This window comes from Anabrus simplex, chromosome 1, assembly GCF_040414725.1.
Source record: "Anabrus simplex isolate iqAnaSimp1 chromosome 1, ASM4041472v1, whole genome shotgun sequence".
NCBI lineage: Eukaryota > Metazoa > Arthropoda > Insecta > Orthoptera > Tettigoniidae > Anabrus > Anabrus simplex.
The window spans coordinates 1,518,995,813-1,519,020,520 of record NC_090265.1 but is presented as its reverse complement, the minus strand read 5'-3'; the positions used below and the strand labels follow the sequence as shown (position 1 = coordinate 1,519,020,520).

Below are 24,708 nucleotides of genomic sequence, written 5' to 3'. Positions count from 1 at the left end.
AAGCAAAAGCGACGAACTGCATGTACCTGAAATGGACCTCAATCTTGAAGGTAAGAAATGGAAAAACTATATATGTGAAGAAAGACGACATTATTGAAAAAACCCTTAAGAAATTTGAAGAAACCAGTGACTATTTCTTACATAAAAAACAGCCTAATATTCTTGCGGCTTTAGGTGTCCCTAATGTAAACAGGTATGTACATAACACAAAATCAAAACGACGTTCACCTAAAGCCGACAATAATAACTAACGAAGCTTAGCTACAGCGTATTTTAAACACGCAAAAACTATTTAAATACAATCATTATGCCAATCCAAAGCCTAGATAAAATGTGATGGGATGTAAACTCTAGTCTAGAGATTATTTATTAAATAACCAATAGGCCTACAAAAAATACGATGTCATTTTTTTTTTCATTTTACGTTAGGTCATAAATGGGTTTGGAATTTTGAAGGTGTATTTTACTATTTTTTTTATCGGAAGTGGAACGCAGAAAGTGCCCGTGTTTAAATGTGTTTCACGAAAGCGTGAAGTTTCTAAAAAAATCGCCATCTGATCGAATCTAACTTTAAACACAATATACACTTGGGATGTTTTATACTTTGTTTATAAACTGCAGAATTTCATGTTTCCAAACACACGACGGGTTTTTGAGAAACAATGTCAAAGTTGACGCATGGTTGAAACACATTCCGAAATAGGCGCTCTTTGAGTTCCACATACAATGATAAAAATGTTGAATTGCACAGTCCAAACCTACATGACTACGGCATACCTGCCTACTTTTAGAAATAAAAATAGGGAGATTCTTGGACTTTCATCACATATATTGCACTACGGTCTAGGATCTACGTGAAAAAAGAACAGGATAGAAGGCATACACATCTACAGTTACAATGGGAATTGACCATTAAATTTAGAATCTTAAACTAAGAAAACAAAAATGGTTACAAGAAAATGTACATAATCATTCTCATTTATGACATACATATGAATTAGACTGTAAAATGAACGGAAATTAAATTTTATTGGTAACTGAACACTTTTGAGATAACGCCTGTTATGTTTTTTGGCATAACATGAAGATAAAATACTAGAAACAATCGACACAACTCCGTTGAAATACATGAAACTCGTTAAAATTATAAAGTAAGAATAAACACAAATGCACAGAAAACTGCCACATACAAAACAGATCAACGTGTTTTATACATTAAAATACGACTCTGACAGGGGAAAAAGCACAGAACCGTAAGAAAAAGCACGTGGCCTACAACTCCAACAAAACTACGCGCAGAAACGATATTAACAGTGCGCGAACCACGCAATAATGAACTCATTCTTTCATCTCGATTAACTGAGTCGCTAGCGCACGTTAGCCTCTCTTGCTTGTAGGACGAATTCCGTCCCGAATCCCCAGCTGTAAAGTACAAACGATACACGAAGGCGACGGACGATACCCTCGCAAAATAAAGCATCAAATAAATACTCTTAAAAATAGGGTTGCGTAAATTACACAACCACATAAGTAGGGGGGAGATTATTGACCGTCAAAAATAGGAAGAAGAATAAATCGGAAAATCGGAAGACTAGTTAAAAACTGAAAGTTTCCGGGTAAATCAAAAGGATTGGCAGGTATGTCCAACGGGAAATGAAACGAGGAAAACTATGTCATTGGATTTTCTGTAAGCCCACTGGTTATTTCATAAACTTCAAAACTCGAGTACACATAATATTTCGGTAAGTCTCCCGCGAATTCTATCATGCCCCAACATCCATTAGGGTACGTTTATGCTGCAGCCTGGCTGCTGGCACATCGCCAAGCCTCGCTGCTCGATGTTAGGCGATGATGAAACAAGTCAATGGATCTCAATCAGTGCTTTTACCCTGGAGCCCGGCTCAGCTGCGCTGCTGGCTGCTATCCTCGCGCCATCCATGGTCTCAAACACGTTTGATTTTCGAGCCCGGCACATCGCCGGCTATCCTGTAATTTGGACTGTGATTGGTTCTTTCAAGATCACCCGCTCTCCCACTCTTCGCACTCTATACACACGTTCAGTGATCACCTGCTCACTTGTCATCTGTACCTGTCTTCGAACACAATGCGATTTGGAACCAGCGGCATGCGGCTCATCACAAGAGGTTCATATGGGATAAAACGAGTGACGAGATAACGAGCGGCCAGTAGAGCTTTTTCTACGTTTTATGAGGGAGAGTAGCTTGTTTTATCGTGTTTAAAAGTAAAGTTTCTATTTGTGTTTTATTTGGTTTACTGTTAACTACTATTTTACTCTACCGGGCGAGTTGGCCGTGCGATTAGGGGCGTGCAGCTGTGAGCCTGCATCCTGGAGACTGGATTCGAACCCCATTGTCCGCGGCACTAAAGATGGTTTTCCATGGTTTCCCATTTTCACACCAGGGAAATGCTGGGGCTGTACCTTAATTAAGACCACGGCCGCTTCCTTGCTATTCCTAGGCCTCCCCTATCCTATCGTCGCCAGAAGACCTATCTGTGTCGGTGCGACGTAAAACAAATGGCAAAAACCTATTTTTTCTATTGACTGTGCGTTTAACTTTGTGTATTTTTAATTTGAATTAAATATTAAATTTTATTACGTTTTACTCTTTCATTTTAGAAGAAAATAAGGCATTGCGAATTAGATCCACTACTTATTTTAAATACATGATAATTTTCATCATTTTTCTAATCCTAGTCAGTAGGTTAATTAACTTTTAATCCATTTCGTCTCATCTCGTACCATCAGGGGCCGATGACCTAGATGTTAGCCCACTTTAAACAAGCATAATCATCATCAAACTATGGAATGGCGTGACAAAAGAATACGGAACGATTACGTCAAATTTGTTATTTTATTCTTGCCATTTAGTGGACCTCTATCATTATAAGCAGGTGATTTATATGAATTACCTAGTTTTTCATGGAAAGTCGACAGTTATTTTTTCAAACTGAAAACACATTTTGTTAAGGAGACCTAACTAAAGTCAAAATGAGATACTCCATAACCCCTCATTTTACATTATTCAAAAGTGCACTATTAAATTACGAAATGAAGCATTTGTAGCTTCATTCTTCAATTAAGTCCCGCAGTACAAATGCACTGAAAAATCCAGGCGAAGCATTTTACACTTTTTAACATTCAGTATACCAAATTATTGTAAGATACACTCGCCAACAGAACTGCGACTCACTCGTTAAAAAACTCTCAATTTATTCCGCACTTCAGAAGCTTCAGCTGGAGCTGCGTTGTTTTTCCTCGACGGGGTAGCTCTTGGAAGTACGTCTTCGTAGTCGCGAGGGGCTAGGGCGAGCATCCATGTGCCAGCAGCGAAGCTGCAGCATAAACGTACCCTTAAGCAGTCTCTACAGCAAATGTGAATCATACAAAATTGTCATTAGAATCACACGTGCCTAAGTCGTCTCCAAAGGAAATCAGCACCGTTTGCTGGAAACAGCCATTGAACTATAGGTAATATCTACAGTTCAATGGAAACAGCTCGGCGCGAGAAATTCTTGCATGAGCTGGGTAAGTCCCTTATCAATGAGTATGTTGCATGCATGAATGACCATTCTACCCGTTTCCCTTTCCCAAACTCTTCACAGGAACTGATGGCTTTGTTCTGGGCATGCAAGATTATAGTCACTCGTAAAATGCATTTTTTCTTGAAGGATTCCAGCATTACGTCAGGTGCCGCTGCAGCTGCAGGTCAACAGAATTCATAACATATCAGGTTGTCCACATCAAGCAAACTCAAACACAGATCCACAAGACCAAATAGGAAAAGCCATCCACCAGAAACTAGCCCTCCAGAAATTATATATATATATATATATATATATATATATATATATATATATATATATATATATATATATATATATACATACATACATTTTTATTAATTTTTTTTCTGTTTGCTTTACGTCGCACCAATGCAGATAGGTCTGATGGCGACGATGGAGCAGGAAGGGGCTAGGAGTGGGAAGGAAGCGGCCGTGACCTTCATTAACTTTTGCCTGGTGTGAAAATGGAAAACTATGGAAACCCAATTTCAGGGCTGCCGACAATGGGGTTCGAACCCACTATCTCCCGGATGCAAGCTGACAGCTGCACGACCCTAACCGCACAGCCAACTCGCCCGGTAAATAAACATTTTCCCATCATCCTGTAGCAATTGAGTACACGCACAAAAAGCAGTGCCTGGATATCCGAGCTACAAACCTCTGGTATAACGGATATCAGTTCTCCAGTCACAATCTTAACTCACCCACTTACATTAAACTACGATTTTTCTGCCTCATTAGATAAAACCCCACGAGAATATTTTGATTAGTGAGACAAGAGAGAAAAGTGAATCAGGTGCAAGTATTCATACATGTATAGACGTATGATAAATACAAAATGGTCCGTATCACGAGCCGTATAATGAACACCGTTTTTGCTCGCGTGTATCTCCTACTTCTTTCTGAAAACCTGAGCTTAAAAATCGCGGAGCAATGTACAGTTAATAAAAAAACTATTCGCCTGACTCATAACATTGCATTCTTATAAATATAGTGCTAATAAGGAAGAATTAACTCACAATATTTGCTGTTCATAATTTTTTATTGTTTTAAAGTAACATTAAAATAGTTTAATATATTTTGTTTACAGTCAGAACACTAACCTTATATAACGCATGTCGACCTTGACGCCTAACAAGTATTTAATTAAAACAAATAAATTTCATTATAGGTCCGTATTGAAGTCTGATTACAATAGTATTTAAATAATAGATTATTCAGGTCCACCTTTTCAATACAAATTGTACAATGTTTTAAATTCAACTTAACATTAATGTAAATAAAACTAATGTTATGGTTGTAAGCAAATCTAAAATGAAGCCAGAGGCACAGCTCAGAATTGGAAATATTTTAATAAAACAGGTGCACAAGTTCTGCTACTTAGGATCAGTTATTACCGATGACAACAGATGCACTGTGGAAATAAAAAAAAGGATTTCCCTGTGTAAGAAAGCCTTTGAGGAGAAGAAGCAGCTCTTAACTAATAAATCCTTAAATACTGAACAAAAGAAATTATTTATCAAAACGTTCATTTGGAGTGTGCTGCTATACGGCTGTGAAGGATGGACTCTCTTGAAGGAGGACGTGAAACGACTAGAGGCAGTGGAAATGTGGCTATGGAGGAAGATGACTAGAACTAGCTGGATTGAGAAGAAAACTAATGAAGCAGTGCTTAGAGAAATAAACACCCAGAGGCATTTAATAACAGCGATAAAAAGGAGAAAAGCATCAGTTTTCGCTCACATTCTCCGGCATAATAACTTCATAAAGAACTTGTTCGAAGGCAAGGTGATGGGAAAGAAAGGCAGAGGGAAACCACGGAAGAAGAACACTGAAGAGGTAGTTGAGATGATGGGATGCCAAGGTTATGGAGAGATGAAAAGGATCGCAGAGAGAAGAGATCAATGGTTGCAGCGACAAGGCGAAGCCTTTAGATGATGATGATGATGATACGTTAAGAGACTAGTTTCGACCTAACATTAGGTCACCATCAGCCTAAAGTAAATCAAACACAAATGTATCAAAGAAATTAAACAATGTAAAGACACAAAGGTCTTAAAAATGTACATACCATGTGATATATTAAGAATTCGAGAGATGGCCTGCACTACGTTCAAAAATAGCTCTATGATAGAGATTCATAAAAAATCCAGTGCGCCGCACAACATTAAAAAAGTTGTTTAAGAAAGAGATACTTAAATTGCTGGTCAAGGATATCAATATAGGCTGGCTCTTTAAAGATACTGCTTTCCATTCAAAGATCAACTGAGCCGAAGTCACGCTGTCTTCAAGATGTTCATAAATTCAGTACACATGGATGCGAAGCATGATGTTGGAAAGTCTCTTCTGTTTTTATAAACTTGAAGGATGACTGTTGCGCGTGGAGGCTTAATACATAATAGTAAATAAAGGTGGTTGGATTTCGCAGTTCAATGCGGACCGTACAGTTGCGCGGCACAGCTCCCTTCCGATTGCTAGAGCAGTCGACCGGAGTGCAAGGGTTAATATAAGTATTGAAGTTGGTAGGATTTCATTGGTTGCTGAATACGCTACACTGCCGTTTAAGCTTCCTGTTCGTAATTGGGCTATCCAGCCACAGCTCAATTTGTTCCATATGGCTAAAACCCTGCTTTGTCGCTATTTCACGTGCTTGAAATTGTACCATTTCGTGTGAAACACGATATCCACTATCACGTGAATAATTCAAGAAATGAAGCAGCTCATTTTCGACCTCGCGAAACGTATCCACTTTTCGGCCACCGGAACGTTTTTCTTGATCTGTTTGCGTTTTCGCCAGTAGACCATTAAACTGTAGCATTGAATTCTAGGTTCAAGCATGATTGCAGTGTTTCTCAGGAAACTGAATTGCTTGAATGTTACAACTTGCCGTAAAACTTGCAACGCTTCTCCATAACTTGCCAAGAAGAGAAGTAATGCTGAAAAGCAATGACGACATCGTAATATAATGGACTCTAATCTTATACCTTACGTTTCGCATACACCATACGCTGGTGTACTGAAATTACAGCTACTTGAAGAGCGTTACATTACATCTAGTTCATTAGGCCAGGATATACTCAGATCACCTGCCTGCTTGTCACCAGACAAGCGCAGCGAGTTGCTGCGACTAAGAACAGGATTATGGGAGACAGTTCGAGTTTGAGCCGAGAGCGGGCATGCATGCCGCATTATATTGACACATGGAGACATATGCAGAGATTATTTTTCTTCCGCAGTTCTCACCCACGGCTGTGACAATACGGAAGCTGCCGAGGTATGAATATGATTGTTATGAAACGAGTTGCTCATAAGGTAGGTCGTGCTACAACAGAACTTTCTGGTCCTGAGAGGAAAGAAATGGTGAACTACCGTACTTCACTCCTCATCTTGCCTATAGCTCGTTCCATGTTAAGGAAATAGTACTAAGAAATACTATAATGCCATTTTTTAATGTATTTTGAAAGACAGAAAATGGATGGGGCATGCTTTTGCTCGTGAGTTATTAAATTAACTACTGAAGCCTTCCTATTTCATAAATACATTCGCAGGGAGGAAGCACAATGGCAGGATCAGAAATCGCTTTGTTGCCTTCCGTCATTTTCCTTCTGAGTTGCTCTGGTACATGCAACGTCCGTTACGCTGTGAATCACCGGCAGCTTATCACTGTTCTAGAGAAGTCATCTATTTGTGTTCTAATACTTTCGCATTGTACAGCAGTTGTTACTGAAGATTTTGATGATGTGGTGTGCAGCGAAACACCACGGCACGACTTGTACTGATCTAGAAATACCCTATGATTTTTATCGTCCTTGGTTTTGTTATTTAGCTTTTGTTTCTTAGGCGCATTTTATTTTTGCCAACATTTTAGCACTTTTCTTACAAGCGCATTTAGTTTTTACCAGCCTTTTCGTGGGGCGATATGACGTCACAGTAGTACACGACGTTGCCTGGGCAAATTTCTTCAATGCAATTAACTCCAATCCCCACCCCAAGCCCAAAAATATTATCATTTTCTCTTTTCTCCCAGTCTGCCTTGAACTTCAATACTGAGGTTTTGTATGTCCAGTAGTTTGCGTTTATCCATGTTGCTGTAACAACATAAGCCCCACCCCCTCCCACTTTTTACAACCCCTGCAGCTTAGACTTAAAAAATTGCAGCTTAGTTTCTTCATTTCATTTTGAACGTAAGTACTGAGTTTCACCAACATATATGCCACGGTTTTTCCGTGATGTTGAGCAGAGCCGTTCGATATGGCAACCTTGTTGCCATAAGAGCAGTAGGCCTACTGTTTTCTTAACATGAAATTACTTATAGCACGCCTTATTTGGCGCCGCCACAGGTTGTTGCACTTTTTCCGTAAACGCATACCCTTTGTGGTACTATATGAGTATCCAACCAGCATCTGGCTGATGACCTAACATGAAAGAACAACCTATCTGAGATATAAGCAGGGATTATTTTTCTCCCAGAGTTCCATGTCAAAAATTACAGCGCGCGATACATGCGATGGCCCGATAACCATAAGTAGACACGGTAGCAAGAGATGTAATATTCCAATATTTTCATTCTAATCATCAAAATGTCCCTGCTCGAATTATGTTCAGTAATGGCACCATCCTGGAATCAGACTTGCACAAACCACGAGTCAGTTCACAGACTACTGCATGAACATAAAACTGCCTTTATGCGAACCTAACTTCTTACAGCAAATATGCATCTCCATTTGATGGTCACCATTCATAAAAGCATCATTTCGCAGGAAGTGCTTGATTTAAATGAAAATTACCCTAGATTAAACAGATATGCACGTAACGAAATCGCAACCTTAACTCTGTGGTTCAAATGAAGAATTCGGGTACAATAGCATACCTAGACGATACTTCAAGTTACGACGTGTCAGAATGCCGGGCTGACTGATTCAGGCCGTAGAGCGCAGGCCTTTCGAGACCGAGATGACAGGTTTAAACCCGGCTCCTCAGCGGTATTTGAAGGTGTTCAAATACGTTAGCCTTGAGTCGGTACATTCACCAACTCGTTAAAGAACTCGTGTGGTGCAACATTTCGGCGGCACCTCTGAAAACCTTAAAATGAGACCATGACGAATATAAGAACCAAGTGTGATGACTCAACTGTTATAGCGTGGTAGTTTGTGGACCCGCCACTGCGAGCACTGCAAACGTCGGTGTCCAACACGTACTTCAATAGACCGGCAAACCATGTGTTGGAAAAGTGCGGGAGATGTTATCGTACGAGATATTTCAAGTCAACAAGTTGAATTTCCTTTGCTTTCAGTTCCTAAACTCAGTTCATTGTGTGTTGTGCACTTGAAGCACGTGTGTTATGTGGCCTGATTAAATTAATAGTTCAACATGCCGTACTGTTTTGTGCCTGGCTGTAAGTCAGGCTATGGTAGAGTAGTTAATGGTATAAAATTATTTTCATCACCGAAGGATAGAAATAAATTTGAAAAATGGGTCAGAGCTTTTCCACGAAAGGATACTGTGTTAACGCGTAATAGTAGAATTTGTCAAATTCATTTCTCTGATGATTTGAGAGTAAAATCAGATAACTTTATAGTGAATGGTGAAAAAGTGGTTATGTCTCGTGAGAGATAGAAATTACGTCCAGGAGCAGTGCCTCATATTTTCCCTAATTTGCCGAAATACCTTTCAAGTGAGATTAAGTCCCATGAAACTCCCAACAGGAAAGAAGAATCTAGACACCACTAGGAGAAGAAGAAAGACGGGAGTGTAGCAGCAAATAGAGAATTAAAAGGTCAGTCTAATGTTGATCAAAATTTGGGTTATTCTAGTGTGCTTTCTGATGCCGAAAAGACAATATTATCGCTCAAAAGGCGCCTAAAAATGCTAATCGAAATTTCCAGTCTAAACTCAGCAAAATCGAGAATTAATTTATTGGAGAAGCGGGTTAGAAATACACAGTTCGAAACATAGTGAACCATTTGGCTGGGTACGTTGTGAAGCACTCTTCTAAATTTTTTAAGTGTTCGCCCTGTGCCCATTCTCTACGTGATAATAATCATAGTACATTTTCAGTTCTCTCCGAAATAAAAGACTACGGTTCAAGCAATAATGAAGTGTTTTTAACACGCCCTTCGAAAAGTATATGTGACATTCTTTTCCAGGCCGAGAAAGTATTTAGCGAAAAACTGAACTCAAAATCGATGCGGAGCGAAATATTTTTTGATTTTATCGATTCTATAGACAAAATTTCAGTTGATCCTTCAGGTGCTGGCTGTTGTCTTCAACATGTTATGAATATATTCCCCAGCCTTGTTTATCATTATCTGAAGTGCCGATTTTTCTTCAGAATGAAAGAAATCCGGCGAGATTTACAATCTCGAACATCCGCCAAATCTTCACGCAAGCTTTCGAAAGTCCAGTAACCGACAAACTGAGATTGTAAGTAGAGTATTAAATAGTTCATGGGTGTTTTTTAATATGTTGGGAGTTTTGTCATTTATGTATATATACACTCGAGTACCTTGTGCTTTTCGCAACATGTGATGAAAGTCGTAGCTCTTATTTCCGTGTATATTTTTCCATTGTTCTCTGCCGTGGTATTTTAATTGTAATCTCTCATTTTTTTAATATAAAAGACAGTGTATATACTGATCAGTTACGGAGTAATACGTTTCCTGTGTCACCATTCCTAAGACCAGCTGATAGGTATTGTGGAGCTACCAAACTCTAGCGCTGCCTGGCGGGGCGCGCCTGAACTCGATGAGTCATCACACTTGGTTCTTATATTCGTCATGATGAGACGTTTCCTGAAAAGAAAAAAATGACGAGACATAAAACCAAAAGTCCATTTATTATTATCACAGAGAGAGTATGTTGTATACTTTTCTGGAATCGAAGGAGAGCTACGACATCGTAAACAGCATCCCCGTGTACTGTATGTGTCTCAAGCTGTACAACTGTACTGTTGAAGTGTACTGTCAATGAACGTGGACCACAATGAGAAAGGAAGTGGAGAGTGTCAATTACCACACCATGTCATTCGAACGAACATTAAGAGGGAAAGGTAAATACGAACGCACGACCGACCGAGTTAGCTACGCGGTTAGCAGCTATTAGCTAGGGTTCGAATCCCACTGCCGGCAGCCCTGAAAATTGTTTTCCATGGTTTCCTATTTTCCAGAATTTTCCCAGAGCACGCGTAAGAACGTTTCAAGCAAGCTTCGGACTCATGTCCGAGTTGCCCACTCCCATTCCATAGCAACTGGGATCCCGACCTTTCAGGACCACTTACTAACCATTCAGCCTACAGGAGTCCCACTCCCATTTGACAGGCGAGGGACGCCTTCAAAACAGCATGGCGAGCGAAACTGAATTCGAATGGGAGCTATCAACATTTAATGGTGTTTATGGAAGAAAGAAAGTATAACTGGCTGAGTCAGCAAAGATGATGCATCTGGATGTGTTAGAAGTTGATGATATTCGGGTAAGAGGAGATGAGAAAGACATAAGAGATTATAAAGTGCACTTGACGGGTGTTAAAATGGGAAGGGCGGAGTGTGGCGCAGGACTGTTCATCAGGAATACTACTGCAAGTAACAGTTTCTGTTAGGCACGTATATGACCGAATGATAACTGGTAGATTTGGCCGTTGAAGATCCTTGTTGTTTTAAGGGGCCTAACATCGAAGGTCATAGGCCCTGGCCGTTTAAGGAAATAACACGAAAATTGTCTCAGAGTATTAACCATGTGACGGTGCAGATAAAGATGAAGTTGACAATTTTTATGAATCATTGAGTGACATCGTAGTCAGGGTCAACAGCACGGATAGCATAGTGCAAATGAGTCACCGCCGTTATGCTGCACAACAGAAGATGGCAACGCATCAACTTTTGCATCGAACATGGAGAGATGAACAAAGATGGTACAGATCCATAAAAAGGGTTTTGCGCTTAACTGTATATACTGTACATAATACAAAGGGACTTTTCGCCTACCCTGTAGTTAAATATTACTCTAAGTTTGCCAATTGAGTACATCCTTCATTGGGTCTATACCACTCGCACAATCTGACTATAGCTTAATGGCTTTCAGTGGCAATTTCTCATCCCAAAGTAAACCGCCATGTGAAGTTCAAGATTGCGAAAGCACTTACTTTATAGTCTCTTTGCTCAGCCACACAAAGAGACCCCCTCACGTGCTGTAGGAAATGCGTACTGTTCTCTTCTTTTTCTTTCCCTTTGTGCCATTAGGCGCCGGGGCATTTCAGTCATTTTTTACAGTTTCTTCTGTCGTGCGCCATTCTCTGAACATCACCCAGGGTCTTCACTCACTTCCTGATCAGTCCCAAGATGTACTCCTTCCATTCAATTCGTGGCCTCCCTTGTGTTGTTCTTCCTGTTCGTCTGGCTCGCCACACTTGCTTCGCTTTCCTTTCATCTTCCATTCTTTCCAGGTGATCAATGCAGCCCAATCCTCTCTCTCAATGACATTCATTGCTGACTCCTGCTGAAGTTCATCTCTCACTATGGTGTTTCTAATATGGTCTCTTCGAGTTTTCCCGGCAACTTTCCGCAAATATCTCATCTCGGCGGGACCAAACGACTTCCAGTTTTTTAGGCGCTGTCCAACTCTCTGCACCATACAGGAGGTTTGGCAGGTACACGGCATGATATAACCAGCATTTTTGTTTTTCTGATAATTTCCTTGTTCCCTATGATTGTTGTTTATACCATAGTAAACTTTATTAGCTTTTCTAATTTTGTTTATTTCTGCCTCTAATTTTCCATCCTCTCTGAAGATGGTGTCCAGGTACTCAATTTGTTCTACTTGCTCAATATCCTCATTGTTCCACTTGATCTGAAGCTGTCCTTTTTCTCCTTCGACGAACTGCATGACCTTGGTTTTTCTCGCATTCACTTCCATCCCACAGTTCTGGAAGGCATAAGCCCATTCAGTAAGAGCTTCTTGGAGATCCTCTTGCCCAGCCCAAATCATAATGTCATCTGTATAGACCAAAGATTGTATATTGGTCTCATGTTCCAGTTGCCAACATTAATTCCTTTAGTTCTTCTTTCACACTGCTTAATGACTTGGTTCATGAACATAAGGAGAAAAGGGCTCAAGCTGTCACCAGCTTTACTCCCTTCACCATTTCAAAATTCCCTAAAGCATTCACCAGTTATTCTCACCACTCCTTGGACTCTATTGTCCATGCTCCTAATGCGGCATAAGAGAGCCTTGGTTACCTTTTCCTCTTCAAGTGCTCCCCAAAGCTGTTTCCTGGGGGCCGAGTCAAATGCGGCCTTTAAGGTCGACAAATGCAGCTAGAGCATCCTCCCAACGACTAAGTCGTTTCTCTATAATGGTTCTTAGTGTGTATGTATGGTCGCGTGTTTGTCGATTTGGCCTGAGAGCACACTGTTCTTCCAATTTTTCCTCTACTTCTTGTCCCAGCCTCCTCTCCTCACCAGCCACACTGGAAAGGCAAATTGCTCGATATTGTGAGCAACTGCAACGTGACCTCGAAAATGTTGTGAGATGGACAGCGGGCAATGGTAGCGTTACAAAAATGTTGCAATGTTTGGGTTGGGAAGAATTGAGAGAAAGAAGAAGAGCTGCTCGACTAAGTGGTATGTTCCGAGCTGTCAGCGGAGAGATGGCGTGGAATGACATTAGTAGACGAATAAGTTTGAATGGCGTTTATAAAAGTAGGAAAGATCACAATATGAAGATAAAGTTGGAATTCAAGAGGACAAACTTTTTTTTTGCTAGGGGCTTTACGTCGCACCGACACAGATAGGTCGTATGGCGACGATGGGATAGGAAAGGCCTAGGAGTGGGAAGGAAGCGGCCGTGGCCTTAATTAAGGTACAGCCCCAGCATTTGCCTGGTGTGAAAATGGGAAACCACGGAAAACCATTTTCAGGGCTGCCGATAGTGGGATTCGAACCTACTATCTCCCGGATGCAAGCTCACAGCCGCGCGCCTCTACACGCACGGCCAACTCGCCCAGTAGAGGACAAACTAGGGCAAATATTCATTTATAGGAAGGGGAGTTAGGGATTGGAATAACTTACCAAGGGAGATGTTCAATAAATTTCCAATTTCTTTGAAATCATTTAGGAAAAGGCTAGGAAAGCAACAGATGGGAATCTGCCACCTGGGCGACTACCCTAAATGCAGATCAGTATTGATTGATTGATTGATTGTTTGCACAGTCCAGAGTGCTGTCCTTCTTATGGATATGAACAATAAGGTTCTTCTCCCAATCCTTTGGAATCTTCGGAATGCTCCATGCTTGTTGGCATACTCTTGTCATCCATTTCACCACATCCTCTCCTCCATACTTCATCAATTCCGGTGAGATTCCATCCCAACCAGCTGCCTTGCCCACCGACATGTCAGTGATAGACACACTTATTTCACTCTGCATAACTGTCTCCCCTTCTTCGCGCTCTTCGTCTGCCCAATTACCGGAGTATTCTTGTGAATTCTGGTCTGCACGGAACACGTCCTTATAATAAGTGCTCCACGTATCAAGAATGTCCCGTGGCCCCGTTTGGGTCTTCTGGTTCCTGCCTTTAATGTTTCTGATTTTCTTTCCAATTTTGACTTGGAGGGATCTTAGTATCTTCCAAAACTTTTTCTGATTATTTCTGTATTCTGATTCCATTTCCTCACCAAATTCCTGCCAGTTCCTTACGTTTGCCTCTTGAACTTGCCGCTTAGCTTCATTACATGCTTCAACATAATTCCTCCAGTCCTCTACCCTTCTTATTCTCATGTATTCCTTCCATGCTGCCTTTTTTCCTCCTTACATCTTCCTTGACTTCCTCAGTCCACCACTTTGTTAATTTCCTTTGTGTGTTTACTGTAGTTTTCCCACATACCTCTTCTGCTACTTTGATAATATTCATCTTAAATTCCCTCCATCTCTCTTCTAAGTTCCAGCCTTTCTCGGATTCTTCTCTTTCTGTTTGCTGAAGATATCCCCCCAACTTTTGAAAATTCTGCCTTACCTCTTCCTCTCTGAATGCAGAAATTCTCATTTTCTTGATTCGAAGATGAGAGGGTGTGGGTGTAGCCTTAAACCTTGTTTTCATAACCAGAAGCCGACGTTCTGTATTCATTTCTGCACTGCGGAAGACCCTTACATGTAGTGCTGCGTAAATCATGTTCTTGGTGGAAAAAAAAGTAGTCAATGCAACTCTTTGCTACTTGGCCTACTGCCTCAAAAGTTATTTTATGGATACTTTTATGGGGGAGAAAGGTGTTGCCAATTTTTAGCTCGTTATCAATAAAGAAATCCAACATTCTTTCACCATTGGTATTGATGGTATGTTCTGCTCCATGTTGGCCCATACATCCATGTCCTTGACGTAACCTGTTTCCAATCCTAGCATTCCAGCACCCCATCACAACAGCACGTCTACTTCTTTCCCTGGCTTTATAGCTTTTTTCATTTGAACATAGAACTGCTCCTTATCTACTTCTTGCATATCTCCGGTGGGGGCATAGACCTGCACTAGCATAATACTTTCTTCTAGTTCCACATCCACTGTGATAAGTCTGGAGTTAATAAGGTTCCCATCCTGTCACTGTTTTCCACTGCTTCGGACATAACGATGGCCACTCCTCCTTTCGCCCGTTCATTCCTGCTGACTCCTGAGTATCTCATTACATGTTCCTTATCCAAATTTATTTGGCCACTACCATTTTTCTTGATTTCACCGACTCCAAGTATAGCAAGCTTGTACTTCTCCATTTCTTCAACTATTTCTATCTTATTCCCTGACAGAGAGGTCACATTCCAAATACCAATTTCCATATACCGCTTCGTGCCATGTTGTTTCTTTGATATCCGTCCAGCTACTCTCGTGTTTCTCTGAATAGTTAATTTCGCTCCGTGTGGGTTATTAGCCCTACGGAAGCTAGCATGATGAGGGGGCTGCCCTCTTAGCTGTCATACCAGCCCGTTTTCTCAGTGTACCTTCCCTTAGCCTTTGGGGTCCTCTCCCTACCTGCAAGGCAGCAGTTTGTGGTTCGCAGTTCTTCTGCCTACTCCGCCTTTGAGGTGTTTACAAGGTTCCTTCTTCCGCCTTCGTAGACATTGACTGCCAACTTTTGATTAATTTATGTGCCATTTCCTGCACAAAGGCTTCATCTGGCCTCCAAAAGGGAACCTCCTTCCGCCTGTAGCCGCTGGTCCCCCTTCTGGTTGTCAGGTTTGGTAATGGCCGCCTGACCCTCGGCCAGACAGTCGCAGGTCATATAGTCTACTGTCACATATGGTAGCAGGATATTCCCGACCTGACCGGCCTGTTTTCTTCAAGGAATTATAATTTTCCTTCAACTTGAGACTGACATCTCTCATTCTCCATTTTTTACTGTAGAGTTGAAAATCAAGCAAATTACTGTAATTGCTAATATACAATTCTTTAAATGTCTGAGTAATGCCATTTTTATTTCAGGCTTGGTTGCTGCACACAATAGCACAACACCAGAGTTGAAACCAAACGAAAGATTCCGTCGGCTGATTCCCTATATGACGTTCTACTTCGCGCAGCAGAACTACGGCAGCAAACCACAATTTCAGCAATACCATGGTCCTGCAACAGTATATCCAGTATCTAACAACAAACTACCACAGTATCAGGGAAATCTTGTTGTACCCGCCACATATCTACGACCCAACCGACCAGCGACTAAACCACTCCCACAGCAGGTGTATGAACCACAATCCAGCATTCGACAGCACAACCCACAAATCTTCCCCTCTAATGACGCCAGTAGCTACAATACACTTTTCAATAATGATCCATACTTCGCTGATACTCCGAGACCTTCTTACGATGCCACACAGGGTCAAATAGAGCTACCATATCCTACACTCCCAACAGCACCATCACCATCTATATTGTCTGTCAACACACGAACAGCTACTCTAATTCGTATTCTCAGCATACTACAACAAACTCAACGCCTACCACAGACTGTAACAGCTAGCAACAGTGGACAAACATTGTCACAAATACTAAGCATACTCCAACAAACTAATCAATTGCCAATTGAAACGCGGAGCAGTCTGCTGAAATTCATTACGCAGATACCACACTATTACAAACAGCCACAAGCAATTAGCATCACTTCTACAGGATCACCAATTTCTGCCAAACCGCAGTTAACACCCAAACTTCCAATAACAATATACACAAGCAAACTGCCCCAAGCAATAACAACTCCACTTCCTGGCATCAATATTTTACACAACACAGCTGTCCCAAAACTACAATCCATGGTCACAGAATCCAACATTCCTGAAATTTCTAGAGGCTACAGTGATGGTATCTCAACAACACCTACACCTTCCCTTACAGAGCAGACAAATGAACTACAAAACTATAACATTCCGGTAAGGCTATCAGAAGTAAAGGTGATTCCCAATGGAGAAGACAGTAACAGACCAGCATCCGACGATGAGGACAAACTGCAACCATACGAGTATGCCAACAAGGATGTAGACAAGGTTCCATCCTACTATGGAGGAAGCACATTTACTCAGAGCTATCCAGATCCCAATTCAGAGGGCAGCACACCAGGACGGGCTGGTATAGATTACCCTACCTATTCAAGCATTCCTCAAACTAGCTTCAACTGCAAGACACAAAGATACAAGGGATTCTTTGGAGACCCTGAGACATCATGTCAGGTAAAATACATATTATATTGGTATTTACAAACCACTACTTTCTAAAGGATTTATAAAAAATATGTCTTCACAACCTTACAAAATAAGAGATAATTATCAAGTAAACTATTAGCTAAAAGAACATGTTGTATAGTGCAATAATCAATATTTACAAACAAACAAAAAAATTTGAGGAAATAAAGATATACAGTCAGTAAAAGCTGACTGTGCTGCTTTCCTATAGCTCCATAGAAACCCATGGCAAAAAAAAAAAAAAATTACTAAGACAATGGGAGAACTAATTTGTAGATTTCAGTAGCTCAAATTTTTATCACCGAGGTGAAACTTTGATTCACAAATAATACTCCTAATAATTATTGCTCTAAGTAGGAACTTTAAAATCAGTTATTTCTACAAATAAACAGCTCTCATAAACCCCAAATTCATTTTTTAAGATAGATTTTTAAATAAAATGCACAGCATGAATGTAAAATTGTGGCAAAAATTCAAGATATGTCTTAAAAAGCTAAGATCATTTGTATACGGTAGTCTTGATTATTCAACTTAAACAGTACCTGGAGTACGTCGGATCACCAAAAATGTTTAATACAGAATAACTGAAAATGAACTAAAACAGTTATGCTATACTGTATTACTAAAACAATGACATGTTTTCGATACTCTATTTACTGAACTATCAATTCAATTGTACATGCAGTACTTAACTGAAACTTCCCAAACGGCTTACGGAAAAAAACCCTGCCAACGTCTACTTGTCTGCTGATTCATGTTTTCTTGCTGCGAGAACTCATCATCGACAAAAAATCAACACTTCCTTTGCGCTTGCTTCTGGTTGTTGCTCCACGTAGGTTACTGCCATATCCAATGCACCTAATCCTTCACTGTGAATCATCTTTTTCTTCTTTGTTCTGTAATGCCTCCTGCATCATCATCATCATCATCATCGAATGTCATTAGGGTCAGTTAGTTCAAACAGCTGATCTTATGCCCACCACACATCTTGAGATGTAGTATCCTCATAGCCAAGAATGCAATTCTTGTCTTCTTGTACCACCTCCTCTTGATGTTCAGCCACACTCAATAATATGTTCCAAGATTTTGCTAATGCCGTTGTTTCAACTTCTTACCAAGCATGCACTATCCAGATCCAGAATGTTATGTCTTACATGTTGATTCGTTTTAACTTTTCTATGATGTTATTGCCATTGTCCATTTTTTATATCAGGGATGAAAGGAGTTAACGCCAATATTTTACGCATTATGATGTCATGTTAGGAGGGGGGAACATGACTTTGATGTCACCACTTCCAAGTTGTTCTTCATTCGGGTGCGATGGAGCATTGTCTAGTAGAAGAAGAGGTTTTCTTGAGAGATTATTTTAATCATAAGTAATGAATTTAATTATGGTTGTATTGGCAACTGATCACTAATCAAAGGGTAGAGATTATTTGAAGCTAGAAATTGTTCTACATCTGCGACAAATGTGTAAAAAAAAAAAAAAAAAAGTCTATAAATATGCCAGCAGACAACCAGGCAGCCTTCTGATTCGTGTAATGGACTGGTAGAGCATTAAGAGAAATAATGTTACATTTTCTAGGCTTCTTTGCTTTACCAATAAGCAATTTTACTTTTAAGTCCCCAGTAATACTACAGGCAACAACAGTAACTCTTTCCTTACTACGCTTGTAGCCAGGTGTAGACGTCTTGGATTGGGCTGCAAGAGTTGTATACGGCATCTTAAATTTGAGCCCAATCTCATCACTATTAAAAACCTGATCACCGGTCAACCTTCAGCCAAAATTATTTCTTGAAATTCCTTTTTTAAATTTCACGACCTCATTGGATTTATTTAATGTTAAAACTTCATCACTGATCCGTATTGAACTAATAATTACAATGCCAAAAGGAGAAAGATGTTCCACCTATTCAATACAATAATATTGTTGCACGAATTAATGTAGCAACATATTTAATATGTTATGGGACCGGTTTTGACATATGTCCATGTCATCATCAGCAGACACAAAAATGGCAAGAAATCAACACAATTGTAACACTTGACACTTTTCTTGAATTAAAAATAGAAGTTCATGTAGAGATTCTTGAGCACTCTTGCTGTACATCAAGATCAAGAAAAGTGTCATAAGTGTTACAATTGTGTTGATTTCTTGCCATTTTTGTGTCGGCTGATGACATGGACATGTCGAAACCAGTCCCATAACATATTTGTTGCTACATTAATTCGTGCAACAATATTATTGTATTGAATAGGTGGAACATCTTTCTCTTTTTAGCATTTTAATCATTGGATTTAGCTGACCGTTTTTCTCCACAGATATTAAGTTCCCTAATGCCGGACAGTTTCTTCCACCAATCAAGCGACCCAGAAATGGCAGTAAAATTAGGGTCCCTTTCATAAAACTCCTTCTGGAAATACACCGCCTTTCCTTGCAAGATGGGGCCAGATATTTGCAGGCCCTTTTCCCGGCTCTGAGTGAACCAAAGAAATAGTGCTTCATTTACTTTTTGGTACTCATTTTTTCATTGTTTTTCTAATTTTAGTGCATCACTCATTGCTTTGGTAGAGCACCACTTTTCAATTTCTTCCCCCCCCCCCCGCCTTTTTTCTTTTTTCGCTCAGTCTCCCACTGAGACACACCCAACACCATAATGTGAAGTCACATTTTGACGAGTTTCCCCTTTGTCCAGTCTCTTAATGCACTCAACATGCCTTCCATGGAAACAATCTCTTTCTTCCGTTTACTCGCCATACAGCGGATGTGAAAAATGATAACATCCACACCCAAGCAATAAAAGACTGATGGCTAGCTGCACCTGTCATTGAACAAAAAAACCAGTCCTACCGTCAGCAGTCAGGTCAGTCCTTGTCCTACGGCCGCATCCTCCACACCGGGTGTCCTAGAATGTATTAGTCTCCACCAAAAGTTCAAATTAAGTCTACCAGGTGTTGGATAACACGGAATGTTATAAGCAAAGGTCGGATGAGGGAGACTACTGTAACAGTCTGATACTGTCAATATGTGAACTACTGTAACTACACTAGAGACACTGCCTTCAAAGATTTCTTTGGATTTATAAAAAATCCTCCTACATATTTGTAGATTAATTTAATAAATGCAGCTATTTACTGGTTCTTAATAATGCTACCATTAACATACCACTCAAATATATTAGCTAAGACTTGCTGGTCCTCAATTACATTCAGCACATTTCTATAGCATATTTTCTACTCACAATTCGTGAATGTGAAAATTTATATTTTTTATCCATCAAAAAAGAGTAGAATATATTTCAAAAATGCATTAAATTTGTTCCATTCAATAACTTAACGTAACCTTAGCTGCTGATTACATTTTCGGTTGTTCTTTACACAATAAATCAGATGGGTTCGAGCCCCACTGTCGGCAGCCCTGAAGATGGTTTTCCGTGGTTTCCCATTTTCACACCAGGCAAATGCCGGGGCTGTACCTTAATTAAGGCCACGGCCGCTTCCTTCCACTTCCTAGTCCTTTCCCATCCCATCGTCGCCATAAGACATATCTGTGTCGGTGCGACGTAAAGCAAATAGAAAAAAAAATAAATCAGATGCAATTTTACATCACTGGGATGAAGTTCGAAGCAATGCATTACTCTCACAGTAACAACAGACTGATTTCCACGTATTACTTTGTTTGGGAAATGGGAAACCCCCTACTACAAATCCAAATACCAATTTCAGGAAACTGAAGTAAAAGGACTAATGGTCTGAGCAAGCAACACCATATCTTCCTGGTATTGTACAAGCTCAAACTTTCTCTCTTTATAATATTACAACAGCTCAACCATTCTATAAATGACTAAACGAACTTTAATATCTGGTTCTATACATAAATAAGACAGGAAGGATATCAATTCATGTGAGAAAGTAAAAGCCTATGCACAGAGAAAACTTGAAAATGGCCACCATTTCTTTGGAGCTGAAGAACCAAAACCACCACACAAACATATTCCTTTAATATTGTCAGTTTTAAAATGGAGTAAGGGAATAAAAACATATTCCTTTCATATGCACTTGTAAAATAAGTAAAGGAATGGTTTTCTTTTACAGGTGTGGCATTACTGTGACCTGAATGGAGGACAAGCCTCATTTCTTTGTCCAAATGGGACCATCTTCAGTCAAGTGGGCTTGACATGTGACTGGTGGTTTAACGTACGCTGTGCCTCAACAGAGCAGCTGTATGTTCTCAACGAGCGCCTCTACAAATACATCCTACCAGTGATGCCCAGCTTCCCCGAGGACTTCAGTGGGCCACTAGTGGACCAGTACTTGACACGTAAATTCCAAGAACAAGAAAACAAGAAGAAAAATAAGACAACGACCACAACCACAACTGAAGCTCCCAGTGAACAGACTCAACGCTGAAACAATACAACTACCCAATGCAACTACTAACTGCTGTGCAATAAATACCATATAATTCTGATCCAACATCTTCAACAGACAACTACAGATTTAAAAATATTTTTCACCTCGGCATTCAGAGTGGAGGAGAGAAGACCAACGTAAATTGTAACAAACCTTAGCCATACAAGAGGAAACTTTTCACCTCAGCATTCAGGAGATTGACTACAATATGCACTCAAATTGTGCAACTCAAAATGAAGTGTAATACAGGATAAGATTCTTTTGGCCAACTCATTTAACAGTGCCATCATTTACTGAAAGTTAACAATAGAAGGCATTTGTTAGTGTGTTCAACAGCAAAATAAAAGAGCAAAGAATAAGATTATAAATTAGAATGTGAACTGTTAGAAAATTAGTGGATAATGCTAGAAGCAGATTTATGTGGCATATTCGAAACAATCATATGAACGTGATTTAAGATAATTTTTCCCCCAGGAAAATATCCACCATTTTATGTGGAATATCATAAAATTTCAACATTTATTTCTGCAAACAATGCTCAATATTACAAGACAGAGCAAGCATAAATGATTAAATAAAGAATAGTTTTAAGCAGGAGAAAATTCAATAAATGCCAATTTCAAAGCCTGATTATGACAAAACCTACTGAAACGTCACACTGGGCGAATATTGGTACAATGTACAAAATTTATAAGGCTCACTAACTAGCAGTCACAACCACTGTAACCCAGGTCATGTTTAGAAAGTAACAAAATCTTATGTTTTGTTTTAGTTCGTCCTTGGTGTGGCATTTTGATCTGTATACACTGAATTTCAGCTTTCCTTACAATTTGAAATCACAGGGTTAGAAGGAACGGCATTCCAGTGGCGGAGACATCCAACCGCAGGGAGTACTCTTAGGATCAAAAGAGCCGACCGTGCGTGATACGAGTGTGTCCATTGTGGGCACACAGACGGCCAGGAAAAGAAAAGGTTGGGAGAATGGAGTGGCCACAAATGCTGCATACAAGACTGTCTTATATTCCTATGCTGTTAGTGCCATTGCAGAACCTAGATGAAAACAGAGGCTTCTCTTCACCAGTTTTTCAGAGAAAGGACGCAGTATGTTTGTAACGTACCTATGGCTGTTAATTGTTAACAGGAAGAAAACTGGTCCATAATACAATTTGCACATCATATGCCAACTATAACATCATGAAGGGAATTTTGTATGTCAATCTAAGGTTCATAGTTGAACAATACCTAATGTTCAGTAAATGTAAAGAAAAATCAGTAGTGGATCTATCTCACCATCACAAATCATCTGTACAATCCAATTACAGAAATATACCCTAACTACTGTATCTCATGGCTCTAGTTCATGCACTGAGGTGTTCTTGTACTATTGCAGTTTGAACAATTTTGTGGCAGTTCAGACGATGTACTTACCACCTACAGATCCATATCCCAGCTAAATTAACAAAATGAACATTAAGGGCTAGCATATAAAATTAGTGTCTCCTCTGTAAGAAATCTTCATTTCTTTACCAGGGCATGAATTGATTTTATGTCTATGCATGTCCTTGCATGTACCCAGCACTATTCTTTTTAAGTAATAATCGTACAGGTAAAATACACTAGTCTAAAGTAATGAAGTTGTATTTTAATTTCACAAAAATTATAGGAATGTAAGTGTTCCTGGTTACAACAAGTAAAAATAAAACAAAAATACTCCCCAACACAATTACTACAAGCAACCTTTGTCTCCAAACTAAACAACTACCACTGAAGGATAAGAAACATGCAAAAAACAACCAAGAACTGTCTGGAAAATTTGCTAGATGGGTGCAAGCTGCTGCTGCTGCAGAGCAGGCTGCATGGTGTTGGCACAGAAAGCAAAAATTCTCCCAGGAGAGAAAAAGCCTGAATAATAATCAACTGACACTGTTAGAATGATTTACACCGAGCTCAATAGCTGCAGTCGCTTAAGTGCGGCCAGTATCCAGTATTCGGGACATAGTGGGTTCGAACCCCACTGTCGGCAGCCCTAAAGATGGTTTTCCGTGGTTTCTCATTTTCACACCAGTCAAATGCTGCACCTTAATTAAGGCCATGGCCGCTTCCTTCCCACTCCTAGACCTTTCCTGTCCCATCGTCGCCAATAGAACCTATCTGTGTTGGTGCGACGTAAAGCAACTTGCAAAAAAAAAAAATTATAAATAGATAAATAAATAAATAAATAATGATTTACTCAACAAATTCATTTTTTCTCCCTCTTTTCAATTGTATTAGCAATTCATGAGGCTGTTACAACCTTCAAGTGAACATACAAAGTAGAAACATTCTTCTAGAAGGATTCTAAGAACATTACATAAATTATTACAAAATCACCAAACATAGGGTTAGAGTATCATTAATCAAGCAAAGGAAATAAGGTGGAGTGACACATTCCGGCTCACAGATAAATCTTTTGTGCTGTAATTGTTTTGTTATAAGAACTTTCTGTCTTCTGTGGCATCAACCGTGCTTTGGTAAATTATTATTTTACCTTTTTGGCTTACAGTTATAGAACATCCCCATGAATTGTAAGACAGCAAATTTCTCTCCTTTTATCAAGTGTCTGGGTATTTTTATGGGCTATGTGGCATCTGGAAATTGCCAGCAATGGCACCTCATGAAGTGGTGGATATATAGTTTATCAAGCGAGAGGCTACAAAGAACAAAGAATTACACTAGACTGACTCATTTCAGATATTCCTTTGGTACAATAAATTGCAAGATGCATCGAAGACAAGTGCACTTATATAATACCATGGCTTGCGTAATTAAGTATGGGTAGTGGCTTCTTATAGAAATGCAAGATTATTTTTAAGTTGCCAAGAAATGAAGAACCTGAATTATACTGAAATACATAAAACATTTTCCTAATTTTATCTCAAGATTCATCATGAACATCTGATATACAAATGGCGACTTACGTATCGGAAAAGAACAAAAAAGTGTGTCTCATCAAGTGCCATATTTA

General features: G+C 39.8%; 2 protein-coding genes across 3 annotated transcripts in view; one reads left to right on the top strand and one right to left on the bottom strand.

The window, feature by feature from the left end:
* qin overlaps positions 1-24,708 on the bottom strand; it is an 870,645-nt gene that overhangs the window by 740,115 nt on the left and 105,822 nt on the right. The gene's annotated exons all lie outside the window — the stretch shown is intronic.
* LOC136858854 (uncharacterized) lies at positions 14,634-23,827 on the top strand. Its single transcript, XM_068225718.1, has 3 exons — positions 14,634-14,643; positions 16,041-17,278; positions 21,387-23,827. The coding sequence occupies exons 1-3, from the start codon at positions 14,634-14,636 to the stop codon at positions 21,699-21,701; spliced, it is 1,563 nt and encodes a 520-aa protein (XP_068081819.1). The 3' UTR covers positions 21,702-23,827.